This window comes from Miniopterus natalensis, chromosome X (genome assembly GCF_054644295.1).
Source record: "Miniopterus natalensis isolate mMinNat1 chromosome X, mMinNat1.hap1, whole genome shotgun sequence".
NCBI lineage: Eukaryota > Metazoa > Chordata > Mammalia > Chiroptera > Miniopteridae > Miniopterus > Miniopterus natalensis.
The window spans coordinates 6,319,270-6,343,559 of NC_142103.1; the positions used below are offsets into that span (position 1 = coordinate 6,319,270).

The window sequence follows — 24,290 nt, forward strand, 5'->3', positions numbered from 1 at the left end:
CAAGTAGCAGCCGACTATGGGTTGCTGTGTAGGTCATGCTGGGTGGCCCTGGGCAAGGCACTGGCACAGGCTGACTTTGCACCTCCCAGGAGGCCCCAGAGACAGTGTACCTGGTGGTCAGACTCAACCACACTGGATTACAACCCTACCATATCCACGAGTGACACACTCAAGGGGCCCACTTGGTGAACATCAAAGCTCCATTGAAGTAAATCCTGCTCCATTGGCATGTCCCCAGCACAGCAGCTCTCTGGCTGTAGTTGCAGCTGGTCCTCACAGCTGATTGGTCCCAGTGATGCCAACAGCAACCAAGTCTCAACTAGAACAGGACAGTGCACACAGCTCACACAGGGGAGCACCTAGACGGCCCAGCTCAGGTAATTGGGAAGGCTGAGCCACTGGACCCTACAGGTCACCTACTACACAAAGCCACTCTACAAATTCCAGGAGACATAGCAGCTCTACCTAATACATAGAAACAAACACCTGGAAACAGCCAAAATGCGGAGGCAAAGAAACATGTCACAAAGGAAAGAACAGAAGAAATCTCCAGAAAAGGAACTAAATGAAATAGAACCAAGCAAGCTAACAGATACAGAGTTCAGAGTAATGGTTATAAGGATGTTTAAGGATATTAGTAAAACTATTACACAAACAAATGAGACCATTGATGACCTAATAAAGTACCAATTTGAAATGAAGGCTACACAAACTGAAATGAAGAATAATTTACAGGGAATCAACAGTACAGTAGAGGACTCTGAGAATCAAATCAGCAATTTGGAACATGAGGAAACAAAAAACACCCAACCAGAAGAGCAAAAAGAAAAAAGAATCCAGAAATATGAAGGTAGTGTAAGGAATCTCTGGGACAACTTCAAGAGGCCCAACATTCACATTATTGGGGTGCCAGAAGGAGAAGAAAGAGCAAGAAATTGAAAACCTATTTGAAAAAATAATTACAGAAAACTTCCCCTACCTGGGAAAAGAAATAGACTTACAAGTCCAGGAAGCACAGAGGGTCCCAAACAAGAGGAACCCAAAGACGCCCACAGCAGGACACATTATAATTAAAATGCCAAAGGTTAAAGACAAAGAGAGAATCTTAAAAGCAGCAAGAGAAAAGCAGTTAATTACCTCCAAGGGAGCCCCCATACGACTGTCAGCTGATTTCTCAACAGAAACCTTGCAGGCCAGAGGGGAGTGGCAAGAAATATTCAAAGGGATGAAAAGCAAGAACCTACAACCAAGATTGCTCTACCCAGCAAAGCTATCATTTAGAACTGAAGGTCAGATAAAGAGCTTCTCAGACAAGGAAAAGCTAAAGGAGTTCATCACCACCAGACCAGTACTATATGAAATGTTGAAGGGTCTTCTTTAAGAAGAAGCTAATGAACCAAAGAATCTGACAAACTAAGTGGATCCAGAGACATTGTCGCATGTAACAGACGATCATATTTCAGAGGCAAGAGGGAAGGGGGCTGGAGGTTGAGGAGAGATTGACCAAAGAAGTTATATGCACATGTGCATAACCCATGGACACAGACAATGACGGGGTGAAAGCCTGGAGAGGGGGTGGGAGCGAGGTGGAGGGGGTCAATTGGGAGGAAAAAATGGGATGCCTGTAGTGCTTTCAACAATAAAGATAAATTTAAAAAAAAGAAAAAAAAGATGCTGTTCTTTGTGTTGCCACAAATAGGCCAGACTCATAAACTAATATTCAGCTGTGGGAATGAATACCTGTCTGCAGAGTGAGAGGTGATATTTCTATACATTAAACTAGAAAAATATAATCAGTAAGGGCTGGCATTTATTTTTTTCTAACTTTTTTCTACTTTATTGTAACTTGTGGCAGATGCTTAAGGAGTATTTCTCACAGAACCTATATGCAATTGGAAAGGTGGGAAGAAGTCTGTGGCATGCTACATGACAAAAATCCCAGGAAACCTGTAATCCTTGCTCTTGTCACCCACATTCTGCTTACCTCCATTTCTCTCACACTCATTTATCTACCCACTTGCTTCTACCCTGAATTTTCTCTGCCTTTTTAGTGCTTATCAGCCTCCCCTTTAAAAAAGACTATATTTTTAGAGCAGTTTTAGGTTCACAGCAAAATTAAGTAGAAGGTTCAGAGATTTCTCATAGGCCCCCTGCCCACACACATGTACAGCCTCCCTCACTATCAGCATTTCCTATCAGAGTGGTGCATTCGTTGCAAATGAAAACTCTATATTGACACATCATTATCGCCCCGAGTCCATAGTTTACATTAGGGTTCACTCCCGATGTTACACATTCTATAGGTTTGGACGAATGTATAATGACATGTATCCATCATTATAGTATCATACAGAATATTTTCACTTCCCTAAAAATCCTCTGTGCACCAACCTTTTTAAAACCCAGCAGCCTCAACTACCTTACATATCTATCCATTTGTTCTTTATCCATATCCCCTATTCTTGTTTACCTACCCATTTCCTGTCTTACTCTTCCATACATCTCTTCCATCTGAGGAATGGAGGTAGACAGAGGAGATAACAGTATCTTGTAGAGCCTGTCGGTCAATAATGCTGGTGTTGCTGCCTATTTTGTGAAAGCCACGTACTTGGAGCTCTGAAGTCAGTTATTGCACTTGAATGTAAACAGGTGGCTCTACTGGAATATAAATAAAACATGACATAAATATAGTATATTAATATATTGCCTTTTTCAGTCTCATAAGACTTTACCAACATAAACTAATTTTTACAGGCATCATAATTATCTTAGAAATCCTATAACATGATGTTTTTGCTTTGATTTAAGGTTTCCTAGGGCCATTATAGTCTTCCTTTATCATTGGATATATCTCTATTTTCAGCCTTTATTTATGCATGTTAGCCCCATGAAATAATTTCTCTATTCTTATATGATTCTTTCCCTCAGAATTATAAAAATGAACTCACTCTAAGGACTTTCCAGGAAATGCAGGAAATATATTTTAGTGGAAAATCAATAGCCTAGAATGGAGGTACAAAATACCTCCATCTTTTTTTCTAAGGCTTTTCACCATCTGTTTATTCTGAATTTAGTCAAAGGTTAATTGAACAAAAGGATACTCAGTTGTCTTTGTGAAGGCAGTCAGGGAGGCAAAGACAACGTCTGGATGCAGTCTATTTTAGCAAGTTTGAATGGATTTCATCTCAATCAAATTGTACTGCTCTGAAGTTCGTTGGCCTGCCAAACTCCTTTCCTTCTGACTCACCACTGAGGCCTTCTGTTTGGGAGCACATAGCCTTCTCTGTCTGCTTCCCTTTTTATCCTTTTACAGTAGATGCCCCGTGGTTTGAAAAATAAAGAACCAGTCTCAGAAGTTCATCAGTTGGTCATTTGAGGTTGAGGAAAGCAATAAATGTCCAAGTGAACTTGGGAAAGAATCCCAAACATTCACCTTGATGAGCATGTCTACTTCTCAAACCACAGCACGGACAGTATTTTAATGCATTACCATTCAAAAATATTTTTGCATTATTTAATGAAGGACTAATTAATCACTCGTATCAATTTAGTTTTGAAAAGTCAGCATTCAGCCACTCTTAAAACTGGCAACAATATGAATTTAATGTTCATTTTTGGTTTAGCTCTTCAGAACTGACTCAAAGGCACAGAAAGTATCTCCTTGCTTACCTCACTTTTGCCTTCTGTATGTCCCATGCTAGTGGTTCCAACAGAGATGGAAGTCTCGAAAGTGTGCTGCCTCACCTAGCAAGTAAACCCACTGGAACAGGACAGTTGGCACCTTTCTTGCAAAATCTTAGTGATTTCTTTTACAGGAGCCCCAGATAGTACATCTGAAACGAATACAAAATAATATTGAATGTCAACGGTAATTGAAAATAAAAAAAATAAAGGAGCCCCAGATACTAGCATTTTAAAGAAAGTTAAAATAATAAAGCTGTTTCAATGGGGAAAGGGAGGTTGAATTATAGCAACCATGGAATTAAAGAAAAGCTGTTTAATTGTTTTACAAATCATATTTTAAATATGTCAATATGATTTTTAAATTTTCAATTACAGTTGACATACAATATTATGTTAGTTTCAGGTGTACAACATAGTGATTAGACATTGATGTACCTTATGATGTGACCATTCCATTAAGTCTAATACCCACCTGACATCATACATAGTTATTATAATATATAAATCACATTTCTTGATGTAAATAATATCTGTGGTTTTTCTAATTTAAAAATTCCCTTTAAGCAATGATTATTTGGTTTGGGTTTTTTTTATTTTGTTTTTCTCTTTTTCAACAGACAGTAAAATTTTGGTAGTGTGACAGTTACAGACAACAGTGCTTGAAAGAAGGATAAGGACATGGATGGCTCATTACCAGATATGTTATTTTTAGAAAAATGTGAACAAAAGGAGAGGATTAGATAACTTGATTTCCTGCTGAACATAAGTGCAAGGCATGTCACCATCTTTTTCCCTCCTAATACAAATACTAAAGACAAACAAATAAATATTGTTAACAAAGCAATCTGAATATGAGCTTTACCTTTTATTTAGTATAATATGGTACCATTGAATTCTAGTGCAGTTCTTTCCATTTCTAAGGATAACAAAATGAGTACTAGTGCTGACCATGAGTGTAAGTGATTACTTGAGGTACTGCAGTGAACAATAGCTCAGCTGGGCAGAGAGCTATAAAGATGGACAAATTTAAGTTGGAAGGACAAGAAACTGTATAAAGATTTGAAGTCAGAAATAAACAGAAGTTTTTATTAACAAATGAGAAATTAGTGCTTTGACTAAAAAAAAACAGCTTTATTGACATAATTCACATATCACAAAACTTACCTTTTAAAAGTGTACAATTCACTGATTTTTAGTAAATTAACAGTTGTGTGATCGCTAGCTTATTTTATAACATTTTCATCATCTCAATAAGAAACTTTGTACCCATTAGCAGTCACTCCCTCCAAGCCCTTGGTAACCAATAATCTTTTTGTTTCTATGGATTTTACCTATTCTAGACATTTCACATAAATTGAATCATACAATATTTGTTCTTTTATGTCGGCTTCTTTCACTTAGCATGATGTTTTCAAGGTTCCTCCATGTTGTAGCATGTATCAGTACTTCTTTTTATGGCTGAATAATCTTCCAGTTGTATGGATATACCAGATTTTGTATATCCATTCTTTAGTTGAGGGACCTTTGGATTATTTTCACTTGTTGGTTATTATAAATAATGTTGCTGTGAAAATTCATGTGCAAATTTTTGTGTGGACTTATGTTTTTATTTCTCTAGGAGTGGAATTGCTAGGTCATTTGTTAACTCAATGTCTAACTTTTTGAGGAACTGCCAAAATGTTTTACACAGCAGCTACAGCTTTTAACATTCCCACCAGCAATGTATGAGGGTTCCAGTTTCTCCACCTTCTCACCAACACTTACTGTATGCTTTTTCTTTCTTTTTATTATAGCCATTTTAATGAGATGAGTGTGAAGTAGTATCTCATTGTAATTTTGATTAGCATTTCCCTAATGGTTAATGATGTTGAGCATGTTTTTGTGCTCATTGGCCACATATATATCTTCTTTGGAGAAATATCTATAAAAATCTTTTCCCAAATTTTAATTGATTATTTTTATTGTTCAGTTGTAAGAGTTCTTTATATATTCATATACTACCCTCATGAGATGTATAATTTGTAAATATTTCTCCTATTCTTTGGGTTTTCTTTTTACTTTTTTGATAACGTCCTTTTGTCACATAAATTTTTAAATTTTCATAAACTCTAATTTATTTTTTCTCTTGTTGCTTGTGCTTTTGGTGTCATCCAAGATTTCATGATCGAATCCAGGTCTTGAAGATTTTCTTCCTGTTTCCTTCCAAAGTTTTGTAGTTTTAAGTCTTGAATCCATTTTGAGTTAATTTTTATATGGTGTGAAGTAGGAGTACAAATTATTTCTTTTTTTTTTTTTTTAATTTATCTTTATTGTTGAAAATATTACAGGTGTCCCATTTCCCCCCCCCAGTTGACCCCCTCCACCTCGCTCCCACCCCCTCCCCAAGCCTTCATCCCGTCATTGTCTGTGTCCATGGGTTATGCACATATGCATATAACTTCGTTGGTTAATCTCTTCCCACCCTCCAACCACCTTCCCTCTTGCCTCTGAGATATGATCGTCTGTGACATGCGTCAATGTCTCTGGATCTATTTAGTTCATCAGATTCTTTTGTTCATTAGCTTCTTGTTAAATAAGACCCTTCAACATTTCCTGTAGTGCTGGTTTGGTGGTGGTGAACTCCTTTAGCTTTTCCTTGTCTGAGAAGCTCTTTATCTGACCTTGAGTTCTAAATGATAGCTTTGCTGGGTAGAGTAATCTTGGTTGTAGTTCCATGTTTTTCATCCCTTTGAATATTCCTTGCCACTCCCCTCTGGCCTGCAAGGTTTCTGTTGAGAAATCAGCTGACAGTCGTATGAGTGCTGCTTTTCTCTTGCTGCTTTTAAGATTTTTTGTCTTTAACCTTTGACATTTTAATTATGATGTGTCCTGCTGTGAGCCCCTTTGGGTTCCTCTTGTTTGGGACCCTCTGTGCTTCCTGGACTTGTAAGTCTATTTCTTTCCCCAGGTAGGAGAAGTTTTCTGTAATTATTTTTTCAAGTAGGTTTTCAATTTCTTGCTCTTTCCTCTCCTTCTGGCATCCAATAATATGAATGTTGGGCCTCTTGAAGTTGTCCCAGAGGCTCCTTATACTATCTTCATATTTCTGGATTCTTTTTTCTTTTTGCTCTTCTGGTTGGGTGTTTTTTGTTTCCTCATGTTCCAAATTGCTGATTTGATTCTCAGCATCTTCTACTCTATTGTTGATTTCCTATAAATTATTCTTCATTTCAGTTCGTGTGGCATCGATTTTCTTAATTATTTTCGTCATTCTCTCACTAATATCCTTGAGCATCCTTATAACCATTATTCTGAACTCTGTATCTGTTAGCTTGCTTGGATCTATTTCATTTAGTTTCTCTTCTAGAGATTTCTTCTGTTCTTTCCTTTGTGACATGTCTCTTTGCCTCCGCATGTTGGCTGCTTCCTGGTGTTTGTTTCTATGTATCAGGTAGAGCTGCTATGTCTCCTGGAATTTGTAGAGTGGCTTTGTGTAGTAGGTATTTTGTAGGGTCCAGTGGCTCATCCTCCCCAGTCACCTGAGCTGGGCCTTCTAGGTGCTTCCCTGTGTGGGCCGTGTGCACTGTCCTGTTGTAGTTGAGCTTTGGTTGCTGTTGGCATCACTGGGAGGAATTGACCCCCAGGCCAATCAGCTGTGAGGACCAGCTGCAACTACAACCAAAGAGCTGCTGTGCTGGAGACACCCCTGTGGAGCAGGATTTACTTCAGTGGAGCTTTGGTGTTCACCAAGTGCGCCCCTTGAGTGTGTCACTAGTGGATGTGGTAGGGTTGTAATCCAGCGTGGTCGAGTCTGACCATTGGGTGCACTGTCTCTGAGGTCTCCTGGGAGGTGCAAAGTCAGCCTGTGCCAGTGCCTTGCCCAGGGCCACCCAGCATGACCTACACAGCAACCCATAGTCGGCTGCTACTTGTGCTGGGCTTGGAGGTGTCCAGGAGAGGCCAAGCTATGAGCCAATGCAGCTGCCGCTAGTGCCAGGCCTGGGGCCACTTATCAAGCCATATGGGGCATGCTGCTGCTTATTTGAGAGATTTTAGGAAAGTCTTAAGCATGAGGCTCTGGAGGCCACATGCATAGAAAAGCCACTGGAAATGGCCTGGATGAGCCTGCAGGTGGGGAGGGGCGGGGCCTCCGGGAATCATGGGGCGGGGCCAAAGGTGTGAGTCAGGTGCTGGCGGTTCAAATATGGTGCCTGCATGCTGGCTGTGTGCAGGGAGGACTCACCAAAGGAGCAACAGCCTCCGCCAGCCCTTCTGCCCGGGAGGAAGCCGCCCTCCAGCTCTCGTCCAGATCTCAGGCAGGTTAGTTCCTCCCCGAGTGTCCCGGGTCCTTTCCGGCTGCTGCCTGGCGCCGGGCTCAGAGGGAGCTGGTCCGAGTGAGTCCGTGCCGGGCCCTTTAAGAGGTGCTGCCTGGGGCTCCCGCAGCCTCTGTGACCCTCAGGGACAGTCCCCGCTGGTTTCACTGCCCAGAGTTGTGGGGACGTCTCTTCCCAGCTTGGAGCCCTGGGCTGGGGGCCTGCTGTGGGGCTGGGACCCCTCGCTCCTCCGGGAAAGCCCCGCCGCTGAGATTCCCTCCCGGGTTTACCCGCAGCACCGGGTGTGGGCCTGCGGCTGAGTCTCCAATTCAGCCCCGACCCGCCTGCTTCTCAGCTTCTCCTACCGCTCCCGATGCTTCTTCAGTTCCCTGGTTGTAGGGCTTTTGTTTAGCCAGATTTTAGGAGGCTGCGAGTGACGGTGGTTCTGTATTTTAGTTGTAATTTTGATGTGGTTGTGGAAGGCCGCGCTTGCAGCTGTTACCTGGGCCACCATCTTGTTTCCTCTCCCAAATTATTTCATTTACATGTAGATATCCAGTGATCCTAACACCAGTTGTTGAAAAGGATGTTCCTTCCCTAGTGAAATGTCTTGTTATGTTACCCTTGTCAAAAATCAATTGACCATGGGTTCGTTTCTGGACTCTCAATTCTATTCCATTGATCTATGTTTCTGCCCTATGCCAGTACTAAACTCTTTTGTTACTGTAGCACTGCAATGAGTTTTGAAAAGGGAAAGGGTACCCTTTAACTTTGCTCTTCTTTTCGAAGATTTTAAGAGTTTGTAAAGGATTGATTTTGGTAGAATTAGCCATGCCATCCTGGGCTTTAACTTGTGAGAAGTTGTTTTGACTAGTAATTCAATCTCTTTACTTGTTGTAGATTTATTCAGATTTTCTATTTTTTTTGTGAGTTAGTTTTGGTAGTTTGTGCTGTTCTAGAAATTATTTTATTTTTTTTTAGTGTTTGCCCTAGAGTTTGCAATATACATTTAAAACTAGTCCAAGTGTACTTTTAAATAATACTGTACTGCTTCACAGGTAGTGCAAGTACCTTATAACAACAATGTATTCCTAATTCCTTCCTCCCATTATTTCTATTTCTATTATTATTTTGAACAAACTTACCTGTTAGATCAATTAAGAGTAAAAAAATAAAAGTTTTTACTTTATCTTCACTATTGCTTTTCCCATGCTTTCTTTTTTGTATGTAGATCTGGGTTTCTGAAATTTAGCATTTTCCTTCTCTCCAAAGAACTTTTAAAAAATATTTTTTGCAAGGCAGATCTATTTGCAAAAATTTCCCTCAATTTTTGTATATTCAAGAAAGTATTTCTTCTTGACTTTTGGAAAAAGTTTCACAGGATACAGAATTCCAGGTTGGTGGAGTTTTTTCTCAACACTTTAAATATTTCACTCCATTCTCCTCTTGCTTGCATGGTTTCTAAGGAGAAGTCGAATGTAATTCTTATCTTGGATCCTCTATAGGTAAGCTGTTTTTTCCCTCTGGCTTCTTTTAAGTTTTTATCTTTATCTCTGATGTTTCTAGAGTTTGAAAATAATATGACTAGGTGGGTTTTTTTTTTTTGCACGGGGGACATTTATTCTGCTTGGTTTTCTCTGAGCTTCCTGGATCTGTGGTTTGGTGTCTGACACTAATTTGGGCAAATTCTCAGTCATAGTTGTTTCAAATATTTCTCCTGTTCCTTTTTCTCTTTCTTCTGGTGTTCTCATCACACGTTGTTATACCTTTAGTAGTTGTCCCCCAGTTTTCAAGTATTCTGTTCCAATGTTTTAGCCTTTTTTTCTATTTGCTTTTCAGTTTTGGAAGTTTCTATTGACATGTCCTCAAGCTCAGAGATCCTTTCCTCAGTGGCTCAGCCTACTAATGAACCCACCCAAGGCAGTCTTCATTTCTTTTACAGTGTTTTTTATCTTTAGCATTTCATTTTTCTTTCTTAGTATTTCTCTCTGTCTACAATATCCATCTATTTTTGCAAGTTATCTACTTCTCCCATTACGGGTGTTAGCATATGAATCATAGTCACATTAAAATCCTGATCTGGTAACTCTAACATTCCTGCCACATTTGACTCTCATTCTAATGTTTGCTCTGTCTCTTCAAGCTGTGTTTTTTGCATTTTAGTATGCTTTATAATTTTTTTGTTGGAAGCCAGACATGATGTACTAGGTAAAAGGAATTGCAGTAAATAGGCTGTTAGTAATGATATGGTGAGGTGTGGAGAAGTGTTTTAAAGTCCTATGATTAGTTCTCAGTCTTTTGGTGAGTTTATGTCTCTAGATTGTAAGCCTCACCAGTGCTTCTCAGTATTTTTCTTTTTCCTCCCTTAGGTGGAACAGCAAGGCCAGAGGTAGCCAGAGTTTGGTATTTTCCTTCTCCTGGATATGTTAGGCTCTGCTAAAACCCCAATAGGTTAGGTTATGGTAAAATTATTGCTCTCTTGAGAGGAGACTTTGTTACAAAGAATAGAATAATCTGGTGTTTTTCAATATGACTACTTTTCCTTTCCCCTTTCTGAAGCATGAGTGGGTTTGTCCTCCTGTCTTCATTGTGAGAACCCTGTAGAGCTACTAGAAGTAAAACTCACAAAGGTGGGTATACTCCCCTATGAGTGGGCCCCTGGAGTTTTTAACTTTCAGACTTTTTACACTGAGCCCCCAGCTATTCATCATTTCAGTTCAGGTTTTCCTACCTGGGTACTGATTCCCATGGAGGCTTCTGCTCCTGGGTTTCTGCTCCAGCAAGTTTTGATTCTCTGTATCTGCCTCTCTGTCTCTCCAGAGAGAGTAGCATTTTCTCCTGTGACTTCAATTCCCTGAAGGATATAAGAGAAGTTTTTTTGTTGTTTTGTTTTTCCCCAGTTTGTTCAGCTTTTTACTTTTTGTTAGGATGAAGTAATGACTTTCAAGCTCCTTAAATGCAAGACCAGAAACCAGAAGTTCTCTTCTTATTTGATATAAGCATTTACAGCTATAGATTTGTCTCCTAAGCACTGCTTTAACTGCATCCCATATGTTCTTTTATGTTGCAGGTTATTTTTTTAAATTCATCTCTAGTTAGTTTCCAATTTTCTTTCTTGTGCTTAGACTTCCTATGGGGGGTAACATTTTAATTTCATTATTGGATTAATTTCAGAGAGCATTAACCCCTCCAGGCACCTAGATTTACACCCTTAAAGAATAATTACTGAAGAATAGAGGAACTGAGAGTAGACATTAATGGCTGGGGAGGAGGGGCTACCATTTAAGCCCCACCTTTTTAAATTGTTGACACTATTACATATGTCCCCATTGTCCACCCCTTTGCCAGCCTCCATCCACCCTACCCCTGTCCCCCCTTCCCTCTGGCCATTACCACACTGTTGTCTGTGTCCATGTGTCATGTATACATGTTCTTTGGCTAATCCCTTCACCTCCTTTCATCCAATCCCCCCACCCCCCTCCCCTCTGACAGCTGTCAGTCTGTTCCACGTACCCATGCTTCTGTTTCTATTTTCTTCATCAGTTAATTTTGTTCATTAGATTCCACACATAAGTGAGATCAAATGATATTTGTCTTTCTCTGACTATAATCCCCAGCTTTTGAAGCCACCCTGTGGCCTGTGTTTTTCTAAAGCAGTGTTTCTCAACTAGGGGGTGATATTGCCATTCAGGTGACATTTGACAATGTCTAGACACATTTTTGGTTGTCACAACTGGGGTATGGGGTGGCGTGCAACTGGCATTTAGTGAAGCGAGGTCAGAGATGCTGCTAAACATCCTACAGTGCATAAGGCAACCCCTCAAAGCACAGAATGTCAACACTGATGCCATTAAGAAACCTTTTTTAACTCCTAAAATTGGTGAGACTATTTCCCACTCACCCAGCAGCACCTACCTGTACAGTGTCTTACTACCTCTTCACAGTGGTCACCAGAGGTACGTGAAATGTCACAATTAGGGACGAGGCAAGCAAAGCCTTAAAGCTGAACCAACAACCTATCAGTCATTAGCAGAGGGTGAACAACCACCCTCCATACCAGTTGTTTCCCAAAAAGCCCACAGCTACCTGGGCTCTACTTGCTTTGTTCATTCTACTTTTCAAAAGCAGATCATCATGCATTGTCTTCTGAGTATGTCTGGCATATTGGTAGACTCAGATGCTTCCCCTAGCTAAGAATGCTTCACATCGTCTTGTTTAATATTTCCCTGTACAAATAGAGTGGAAACTCCCTTTGGGCAACATGGCATCTAGCCCTGAGTAGACATTCAATAAATTTTTTGTTGGAAGAATTACACGATATGAGAGAAAGTATATCAAAATGTTAGCTTGATCATCTCTAGGAGCTCAAAGTGAAGGTTGTAGGTGCCTCCAAAGAGGCTGGGAAATGGAGTGTGACCCTAGAACTGATGGGGGAAGAGAAATTGTGGGCCAGTACATTGGTTGTTTTGCTTATAGGATTTAATTGGTTTGCCATTAAAAATACTGATAAGCATTATTTCCCTTGTTAAATTTCTCACATTTCAGCTTCCCTTTGTCTTTGAATTGTTTATATTAGCATCTTTTACCTTTATTAAAAGACCAGTTTTAACCCCATTTGAGAGAATTCAATGTCCCCTGATTTTGTTCTCTAAAGGTCTTATCAAAAACATAGCTTAAAAAATATTTTGTGATGTTTGACATCAGTTATTGTTAAATTATCCAGACATTGAATCACTGCAATAAGCCCTCACTTAACATCATCAAGAGGTTTTGTGATATTAAATGAAATGATGTATAGCAAAACCAGTTTTACCATAGACTAATTGATATAAACAAGAGTTAGGTTCCTACAGCATCTCATTAACATTATAACAAAACGATGTTGAACAAAACAACATTATTCAAGGACCTGCTCTGTGGTTTAAGGTAGTTGGTCTCAATTTTTCCATCCATAAAATGGGAATAAATGATCCTTTATTAGCTAGTTGAGACTTTTCTTGAGGATAAATGCTTTAAAGCATACAAAAGTATTCTGAACAGTACTGTGTAAATAGCAAGGTGCTTCAATTATGGGTAACTGAAAATTTATGTTTGTCTGAGTCATACAATATAACTCCTTGTGATACAATTATAAAAGTAGTTTGCTAGAGTGAAACAAAGTGCCTTCAGACTTTGTGCTTCTTACTTACACTGCTAGCCTGAGTAAATGGGACTTTTTCCCTGGTAATTTGATAAAAAGATCTAAAGGTATATTTTACTTTGGACTATTCTGATAATTACAATACCTTACCTTTTTTTCTCCACAGGTGTTACAGAACATACTGGACACAGAAAAAGATTATGCTAAAGAACTTCAGTCTCTTCTTGTTACTTACTTAAGACCCCTGCAGTCCAATAACAAGTAAGCTTTCTATTTGAAACCCCTCACTAAATAAAGCAAGATAACATCAGCATATGGAGTCATTACTCTCATGTCACTGAATAATTGATTTTGCCCTTTAGAAGAATTTCCACAGCTCACAGGCTGCTGAGAACATGGTCAAGGCAACAGAAAGTATGATTTCTTTTTGGAGAGCTTGGCTTTCTTTCTCTCTGGCTGTGGAAGGGATGAGTAGATCTACATTTCTGCCTTTCACAATTTCTATCTTGTACATTTTAAAAGTGATACATCTAGTTTTACCTTACAGAAAAAGGACTTGCTGGTGTTTTTGTCCAGAAAGCACAGAAACTGAAAATTCTCATGCTCACTCTGACCTTTGCTTGCCAGGGCATAAACTCTTTCCCATACTCTGAGAGTGGAAGAATGTGGCATTTTGTGAATGTTCATAAGAGCAATTCAAGGCAATATTTTACCCAGGCAAACGTGAATGATAAAGAGATGTTAAAATGTGTGTGTTTTTAAAAAATAAAATGTTCTAACCTTATTCTGGTCTTAGAAATCTGAAGTAATTGTCTGAGGCCTGAATTAAAAGCTTAATTTTCACAAATGAAAAATCTTGGCCATTCATTTTTGGGGGTCTTATAAGCACAGCATATTTAACAAACAGTGACTAACTGCATTTGTTTGTGTTTTTATGTTAATTGATTAACCTTTACTAGAGATTATGATTGATAAGTCAAGTAGAAAATTTAGCAGTTGGTCTGTATAATGTTATCTTACTAAGAGTTTATTTTGCTAGACAGTTGCCTAAACTATTCACTTCAGAATTAAGTAAGTTTAACATATTTCCCTACTTTTCTCCTTTTTTCCAAATCTTGTTTGCTTAGGCATAATGTCTTGCTAAATTTCCCACTTGGGTCTTTTCATGGCACTATGGGAATCTTACTTCAGTATGAAAGGATTTTGTATTTCTGTGTTTTGTAAAAGTTTAAACATAACCAACAAAGTGTCTTTTGTCATTATTATGTAAAACATGAAGTATTCTGTGAATCATAGTTCTTAGAGCTGAATGGAACGTCAATGAATCATTGGGTCTAGTGCCCTGGAAAAAATTACTATCCCTATTGAATAAATAAGAAAACTGAAGTCCATAAAGGTTTTCTGCTGTACCCATCACACAGCCAGTCAGTTGCCAGACTGGACCCACTGCATCTCCTGCCACTGAGTGAAATGTGCCTTTCATTTTTCTGGAGGTGACAGGCAAAGGAGGAGAGGGAAACTGAAACGGTAACCCTGGGAGGGGAGATGGTAAGATTTCAAATGAAGGAGTGACTGATGAGTAATCAAGAAACAGTACGAGGAAAGGAAAGGAAAAGAGCCAGGGCAGAGGAGGTGAGAGACCTGAGTCAGAAATGAACTGTTCCCAAATAAATTCGAAATGTGGTTATATCAAGTTTCCATTGGTTCTGTCTTGTAGACCCCAGAGTGATTTAAGCCAAATCAGATTGGTTATTGTCTGATCCTGAAAGGGCCAATAAGTCCCAGTTAGGTTCTAGGGGCTGTGAGAGAGCAACAGCCAGGGAAGCTGGCTGAAGGTTTCACTTCTGACACCCATAACAGGGGTTTTCCAGCTTGTGGTTCAGGAGGACATTAGAATAGAGGAACTAGGAGCTTTTTATACTCTAGGTGTTATTGGTAATGTTTGTTGGGGTCTTACTTTTCTTTGTCAGCAAAAATTACTCTCTTGGAGGCATTCTCCTAATATTACTATAGTAAGGAGAAAGGGCATGTGGCAGACACTGGCCATTTATTTATTTATTTATTTATTAAATATATCTTTATTGATTTCAGAGAGAGGAAAGAAGAGGGAGAGAGATAGAAACATCAATGGTGAGAGAGTCATTGATCGAGCCCACAACCTGGGCATGTGCCCTGACCAGGAATCAAACCCCGATCCCCTGGATCCTAGGACGCTCAACCGCTGAGCCACACCTGACCGGGCCAACACTGGCCTTTTAAGTAAACCTTCAGCAAAGTTTTCTCCCAAAAAGTGGTTAATAGTGTGGAGTCTGGAGCTAGAACATTTTGATTCAAATTCTGGCCTCATTATTCACTGGCTTTGTGACTTGGGGTGATTTGTGTAACCTCTCTATGTCTGGGTTTCTTACAGGGAAAATAGAAACAATAGTACCTACATCATAAAGTTATTGTGAGGTTCAAATGAGTTATTTGAAAAATGCTTGCATAGGTTTTAAGTTCTGTATGAGTGTTATTAGCTCTTGTTGTTATTATCACCTACTAGTACGTTTTTTTTTTGTTTTTTTCAATTACAGTTTACATTCAATATTATTTTGTATTAGTTTCAGGTGCTCAGCATAGTGGCCAGGCAACCATATAATTTACAAAGTGTTCCCCCTGATATTTCCAGCACCCACCTGGCACCACGCATAGTTATTAGAATATTATTGACTATATTCCCTATGCTGTATTTTACTTCCCCATGACTACTCTGTAACTACCAATCTGTACTTCTTAATACCTTCACCTTTTTCATCCAGTTCCCCACCCCCCACCCCCCTTCGTTCTGGCAACCATCAATCTGTTCTCTGTATCTATGAGTCTGTTTCTGTTTTGATAGGGGAAGAATGAATGACAAAATTCTTAATATAAAGGCCCTGTATAAAATTGTTCAGTTTGTCTTTGTTTGACTCCACTCCAAAAACAAAGAAACAAACAGATCAGTACTGTTTTCTTTCCTCCTGCTTCCTTTCATAAAGATTCTTTTAGTTGACTTATGTGCATTTTAATTTAGAAGAAACTGGATTTTGCTATTTTCCCCTGTGCACTATAATGAGTATATATAATACCTTTCAATTACTTTCCCAGCTCCTCTAGAAGAGAGTACTCAAAAGTTTTTAGGGCCAGCATAGCTCAGTGCTTGAGTGTCGACCTATGAACCAGGAGATTGAGGTTCGATTCCCGGTCAGGGCACAGGCCCCGGTTTCAGGCTCGATCCCCAGTGGGGGGCGTGCAGGAGGCAGCTGATCAGTGACTCTCTCTCATCATTGATGTTTCTATCTCTCTCTGTTTCTCCCTTCCTCTCTGTGAAATAAATTAAAACATTAAAAAAAAGTTTTTACATTTATCCCCATCTGTGATGTATTTTACTTGTTAAGATGCTAAGATTTTTTTTTAATTGAGGTATAATTTGACATACAAGATTGTATTAGTTTCAGGTGTAAGGTGTAATGATTTGATTGATATATGTATATATTGTGAAATGATTACTACAATAAGCCTAGTTAGTAGCCATCACCCTACATACTTACAGAAATTTTTTTCTTGTGATGAGAACTCTCTTAGCACCTTTCAAATATGCAGTGCAGTATTATTAACTATAGTCACCATGCTGTGCATTACATCTCTATGACATTTATAACTGGAAGTTTATACCTTTTTACTCCCTTTACCCATTTTGTCTACCCCCACCCACCATCTGTGGCAACCACCAGTTTATTCTCTGTAGACACTTAGATGTTAAACACTTGTTATTCATTTACTCATTGTTTTGTAAAATACCTGATAAACACATAAAATACCTTATAAATGCTTGTTTTGTTTAAGATTATTATTCTTATTATAGAAATGGGAAATCAAGGAAAGAAGCTTTAGAAAGTTGCTTAAAACCAGAGTTGGCATAAATTAAAAAGCAAAAGTTAAAATATACAGATTGCTTCCCTTGACTCATTTGCTACTTCTTAGCAAAATTGTCAGCTCACTGGACTAGAGAGAGATAACTAGAGTCATCTTCAAGTTCAATTCACTGACACTACATATATATATTTTTTCCAGTCTGAGTACTGTGGAGTTTACATCTTTATTGGGGAACTTCGAGGAAGTGTGCACATTTCAACAGACACTCTGCCAAGCCTTGGAAGAATGTTCAAAGTAAGTGTTGCATATTGCTATAAGGATAGCTAGCAACATTTTTTATTATTATTTTCCTTTTAACTATTGTCTTAGATGGGGGCACTTTATATGTATGCATTTGATAAAACCTAGATAAATTGTCCCAGAGCAGAGAGGATGCACCAGGTGATGGTCCAGTGTCAAACCACTAGTTGTATTTTTTATTTGATTTTATTTTAAAATCATATCCCTTTATTGTTTCTTGTCAGTATAAGAGACAGATAAGGTCTCAATTGACTATAGATGATGCTTTTGACATCGATTAGATATTTTCTTTTGTACATTGTAAATTACTTGGAAAAGTTATTCAGATTATTCATTCAGTTTCACAAGCTTGTTTTTCTCTCTTATTTACTCCTGGTATCATGTCTATTATATTAACAGTTGAAAGATATGAAAAATGGGAAAAGGGAAAATATATCTTTATGTGAACCAAAACAGAATGAACTGTAATTATCATCAGGCAGTATATTTCTGTGGCAGGATTAATATTCCAAACAGCATATTTTTTGAGAAGTTGGTGATTTTCATCATCTACAGGGAAATTTAGGTGATTGCCTGTTTCTTGATCTTTATGGTACACACATACTGAAGATGCTAAGAGCCCACACTAAAGAGACCCAAGAAGCTACTCCAAATGCTAATAAGGATCCAGATTATTCATATGGAAAGATGGTCACTAAGTGAGAAGAGCAGATTACAAACTAGACTTGTGATCTTTATTTTCCATTTTATAGAGAAACATGTAGAAGAAAACCCATCAAATATGACAAAATTGTTATAATAGATATCTCTGAATGGTGGAATTCTGAGTACTTTGTTCTTCCTTGTGTTTTTCTGATTTGTCTATAAATGAATACAGGTGGCTTGGAATTTAAAAAATTAATTTAAAAAATCTTGAGACCACCCTGCCTATCAACTACCAGGCCACCAAGACTATGTAATACTTCTTTTTGGACTTGATTAGTTTTGTCTGTACTCAAACTTCATCTAAATTAGCCAAGAGTATTTTTAGCTTGCTCAGTTAAAAATTTGAATATTATAATTTAAATAAGCATTTTAGAAGAAAACCCTACCTACTGATTCCAAATAAGTATCTGACCCTATGTATTGGCCTGTGTTTAGTGGCTAGAGTTAAAGCAATAGTCAAAAGCTTGCATTTTGTGGATAAAATGGTTGTAATATAGTTTATCTTTTAACTTTGGCAGAATTTGAAAGGTTTGCATGTTCCTGGGATTCATTAGAATCATCGTCCTTTCTCCCCTGTTTCCTGTTTTTCATTCTGTGTTTCACCTGTTTTACCTACAGATTTCCAGAAAATCAACACAAAGTAGGAGGTTGTCTACTGAACCTCATGCCTCATTTTAAATCCATGTATCTGGCTTACTGTGCAAATCATCCTTCGGCTGTAAATGTACTCACCCAGCACAGGTGAATCATTAACACTTCCCCAAATAAGCTGTTTTACAATGAGATTCTTTCCTAGGACTGCCTCATTTGGAAACCCAAGGTCTCCAGTCGAACTCTTGATTATTCCCATTCATCCTTCTGGGAATCGATTTATTGGTACATGAACTGAGTGTTTATTAATGTAACAAATAATTTACTGAGCACCTAATATGTGCAAGGACCTGTCCTAGCTGATGGGGATACAGTAGTGAACAAGGAAGAGAAGGTCCTTCCCTTCGTGGAGCATAGAATCTTGAGGGAAACACAGGCATGAAATTAAATGTTGTAAACATGTTGTCTACAAAAGGTAATTAAAAGGATGCAGTGAGACTGCACCATGGTATCAACTTAGTGTGGGGTGAGGGAAGGATTGGGGAAGGTGTTCCTGAAGTAAAATTCTATTTAGATCCAATGGTTTAACCTTTCCCTGCCCCAATGAATGTTTTATCTGAGTTGCTGGTAATTAGCTAAACTGCCTAGGTTCATCTCTTTTTCAGTTTTCCTTTCTCTGGTAGAGAAAGTCTCAGACAGTGTTATGGCTAAAAGACAGCTATTAACATGGAAAGGTGCTAGTGAGATATTGTGTCCTTGGATTGGGAGCTGACGGGAAAGGAAGGCCACGCTTACCTGGAATGGAGCTTGTATCAAGCTGAGCTGGAAAGAAAGGAGAGTGGGAGATAGCAGGTCATGGCTCAAATGCTTGAACTCTCCCTGAGTTTTAGAATATTTTTAAAAATATTTTTTGAATAAATGTTTTTTCATGTATCATATGCCTTTAGACAGTTTCTAGAGACTTTAAATGTTTGTTTTTCTTCTTTTTCCTTTGTTTTTTTTAAATCCTCATCCGAGGGTATTTTTTCCATTGCTTTTTAGAGAGAGTGGAAGAGAGAGACAGAGAGACAGAGAGACAGAGAGAAACATCGGTGTGAGAGAGACACATCGATTGGTTGCCTCTTGCACGTGGCCCTGGCTGGGGCTAAGGATGGAGACTGCAATTGAGGTACATGCCCTGGGCCGGAATCAAACCCAGGACTCTTCAGTCCGAAGACTGGCACTCTAACCACTGAGCAAAATTGGCTAGGGCTTAAATGGTTGTTTTTATGGTTTCTACCAGCTATGCTTGTTTCACTGGGAAATGGGTCCATGGAGCAACTCATGCCACTATCCTGATAGTAAAACTCCTCACCATTTCCTTTTAAGCCCCTTTATGGTGCTCCTTGATCTCAGTGTAAACTTTTTTTTTTTTACCACTTTAATATTGTGTCAGTTTACAATTCTGCCACCTAGAACTTTTGTTACACAAGGTAATCCGATTACTTCTAACCTGTAGTGTCCTCACTTGTAAAATGAGGGTAAATCACCTACCTTGTAGGGTTGGTATGAGGATTAAATGAAATATGTATACAAAGTCCGAAGCATAAAACACAAGGTAGTTGTTGCCGCTCCCCACTTCTACTTTATTCATCTTCTACCAGCTACTAGTTCTTTTCAGAAAAAATGTAATATTTCAAGTACACATAGAACAGAGATAAAATAAAGTACATCCACTAACCCACCATTCAGCTTAATTATAGCTGCAGTTGGAGTCCTGTATGTACTCTCCAATATTTCCTGCTCCTCCCTCCCCCATCAGAGGGAAACACAGTCCTGAATTTGTTTTTACCATTTCCAAGAATATGTTCATACATTACTATCTAACTTCAATAAAGAAAAAATGGTTTAAGGGCATTTTCCCCGTGATGGGTGTGTAAACATCCTGCATGTATAATGGCAAATTTTTTAATACCAATATAAAGAGATCCCCCTAGTGTTAGCTTCCCATTTCTACAAGCACATTCTTTTCCTTTTAGTCTGAGAACAGCAATTCTGGATAAATATCAGGAAGAAATGGTGACCCTCAAACAGCAGCCTTTTGTAGTGTTTAGAGAACTTTCTACAGTAGCTCCGTGTGCTAGAATGTTACTGACTGAATTCACTCATATTATGAATTTAATTTTATAAATGACAATAGAGATTTATTCAAACTTTATGATTTAAAGTTTGTTACATATGTTAATTTAAAGATTCTCAACTTTTGGGGGAATTATTTTACCCTTTTTGCTCTATTTTGCTTAGTGATGTTTTTTGAGACTTATCCCTAGAAATAGTAGAAGACCCACTGGAGTCCCATAGAACTGAATTTTTATCTTGCTGTTTTATTTACATGTAAGGGATGAAAATTCAATGAAAATACTTGGGATTTTCCTTGGACGTGCTTCTAATATAATCTCAGCTACTTTACATGCATCTTTAATTTATGCTGACATAGTAGAGGCAAAGCATAATTGAATGAAATTCACAGAAAATTCAGATGAAAATCCTGTGTTACAAGAAGGTTGCAGCTGAAATAAAAACATTGGTGGATTTCTGTTCCTTCCTTGATGAAGCAGTAGATGCTTACGAGGCAGGAAAATCACTTCGAGCCTGAGCAGACCAGTCAGTTGAATGGCTTCCTTTTGGCCTGCAGGTGGCAGTATCATACCAGAAATATGTGTGGCAATTAGCAATGAGAAACCATGCATCCTTAATTCACATTGTATGATTGCTTGTTGGTGCCTTGTAAAAAATTCAGTAATGCCTTATTTGAATTTGTATATACAATCAGACTCCAGCCTTGCTGTGTCCTCAGATTTACATATATTTGAATGGCTGCCGCAGTCTTTTGCTATCCCCTGGGTGAGGTCGTTCGGGATTTCCCCTCTCTCTCCCCTCTGGCTTGTTGCTGTAGCTCATGTTTCTCCCTTACAAAAATACCCACTTTCTCCCCATGCTTCAGAGTGACATCCATTCTTTACATGAGGGAGGAGGACCCGGAGTTATAAGAGAAGTGGAGAGAGTTAGTGCTAAGACAGATCTGGCCCTTCCTTCTGTCTCTATTGCAGCAACTACCACAAACACCACTGTGTACTTTTCCTCTTGTTAGTTTTATTAACTCTCTGTTATCACTGTGTCTTTGTTTTGGGGACAAGGAGCACAGGAAAAATTCTGAGACTAGGTTCTGTTCTGTTTCTGTCTTTGAGGAACCAGGGAAGGAAAAAAGTGAGACTGGACACAAACAAAAAGTGGGGACAAAAAAGCTGCAGACAGCCTAGTCTCTGGGACTGGATAAATAAAAAAGGGATAATAGATATCCACCCAACCCAACTGAATGGCATCCTTGGAATTTTCCACTGGCCAGAGGCCCGGGCCTCCCAGCTCCTCAAGCCTCACCTCCTCTTTCCAGGCCACAGTGATTCCCATGAAAGGCTGGTAGGGAGGGGAAATAAGTATCTGATCCTTTTCTAGCTATTCTAGGTAGAGTTATCATTATTCACAGTAGCAATCTATGCAGAGATTCCACAGAAACTCGGTTACATGAGATGGTTAAGGTCTGTAGTGATATTATCATGTAAGATTGTTTTCTTGAGCTTTTCAACCTAACCCAGAACATACCAGAGCACCATCCACCATAAATTCTATAAGATAAATGTATGTTGAGTTTCAAACAACATTTATACATTGAGAAACGCTTCTCTTTTGTCATGTCACATATAGAACATACTAAGCTTGAAAAGCAAATCTTAACTCACATTTCAAACAAGTTGTATAAAATGAAAAACTGTGTTTTAAAGACAGATTGTTCTTTGGTATACAGGGTGGGCAGAAGTAGGTTTACAGTTGTTCATATAGAAAATAATATAATAATAAATAATACAGGAATAAACTCTGTTGAGTACTCATAACTGCAAACTTACTTTTGCCCCACCCTGTATATATATTTGTGTATAGCAATATTAATTTATATACTAAATTTATATACTAAAATGTATTTTTTATACGCTTTACCCTAATGCACAGTTGCTTTATAAGATAGTTTTGTTCTTTTGTTGCACTAGTAAAATGTTCTTTCCTTTTTTATTTATTATTATTATTATTTTTAAATATGTCTTTATTTATTTCAGAGAGAGGAAAAGAGAGGGGGAGAGAGAGACAGAAACATCAATGGTGAGAGGGCCATTGATCAAGCCCACAACTGGGCATGTGCCCTGACCGGGAATCAAACCCCGATCGCCTGGATCCCAGGTCGATGCTCAACCGCTGAGCCATGCCCGGCCGGGCTGTTCTTTCCTTTTTTAAATTTAATTTTTCAGCTGCAGGAGTAAAGTGTTCTTTATTTATTTAAATTTTATTTTTCAATTATAGCAGTAAAATGTTATTTTCTTTCCAATAACCAGTGGTCTTATGCTATATTGAAAAATTTAAAAACTCTTTTATAATACTTAATAAGCCTAGAAGTTCAAATGCTGCATGGGAAGTAATAACAGCATACACATTAGCATTTGCTTTTAATTGTTGTATTCCTTTATACAAATTAGAGTAGAACATTGAGGATGTGGGCAGTTACTTGGAAAGAAAAAAGTAAGACTTATTTAGTAAATTGAAAAGAAATTAGGAAAAGTGATTTTCTCTAAATTATATTTGTACTCAAATGCACTCTCCAAGTTTCAGTTATTTTTTTAATTATATCTTATATATGGTCAAATTTTAAACCTCTTTGTGCACTTTATGCTTTTGGTTGAAAAATGAAACATTAATTAAACTTCCATTAAGCTGGAAACCCTAGCTTAATGGTAGTTTTTAAAGATGTGATTTTAGCAAGGAATAATAATAATAGTAATAAAAATGCAGCTAATGACTACTTTAAAGTTTATAAAATATTTTCCTATACAGAAGCAGTGTGATGTCATGGAAAGACCTGAGGCTTTGACTTCACACTTGGGTGTGAGCCCCAACCTAGCCATGTACTTGCTGTTATTCACTGTTCCTGACACTCAAGTTTCTCATCTGTAAACTGAGGATAACGCCTGTGTTGAAATGTTGTGGATATTAAACAAGAACCAATGCATGCACAGATCTTAGCATGAAATAGTAACCTTACAAACCCCAAGTATTTAATCTTCACAATTTTAGTAGGAAGTAGGTTTTATCTCTATTTTACAGATGAGTCAGCTGAGGCTAGGTCACTGATACAGGGCCAGCAAATCTGTTTTATGACTCCAAGTCCTGAGCAGTGCCCTCCCCTCAGCTGCTTTTGGGGCAAGATTGAAAAAACTGCTAAAATAGCATCACCCCATTCCCAACCCTCCTTGTATTTAATAGCAATAACAAGTTTCACTGAACACATTTCACAACTTATTGCAAGGCAGCACAGTTGGGAACCACTGCATAAAGATGTGTCACTTTGTAGTTGAGGGTTTCTGTTGGAGAGTAATGGAAAGGATTGGTGGGGCCACTAGAAGTCTAAAAAGTTAAGACTTGATCTCATAGGCAATCAGAGGTTCTTGAGTAGGAAAGCAACAGGATGAAGATGGTGGTCTACAGGATGGGTCAGAAGTGCAAAAGCCTGGAAGACCACTTGGGTTATTGAAGCGAACCAGATAAGATGAGAAGGCCTGAACTAAGGCAGTGATAGTGGGAATGCAAAGGGATAAGCAGAT

General features: G+C 38.4%; 1 protein-coding gene across 4 annotated transcripts in view; it reads left to right on the forward strand.

Moving 5' to 3' along the window:
* Positions 1–24,290, forward strand: part of ARHGEF6 (Rac/Cdc42 guanine nucleotide exchange factor 6) — a 102,016-nt gene that overhangs the window by 46,238 nt on the left and 31,488 nt on the right. For all 4 annotated transcript variants that reach the window (XM_016216552.2, XM_016216553.2, XM_087813340.1 and 1 more), the window contains exons 7-9: positions 13,283–13,377; positions 17,209–17,304; positions 18,634–18,756. In XM_016216552.2, the coding sequence (XP_016072038.1) occupies positions 13,283–13,377; positions 17,209–17,304; positions 18,634–18,756 (314 nt within the window). The remainder of the gene's footprint in view (positions 1–13,282; positions 13,378–17,208; positions 17,305–18,633; positions 18,757–24,290) is intronic.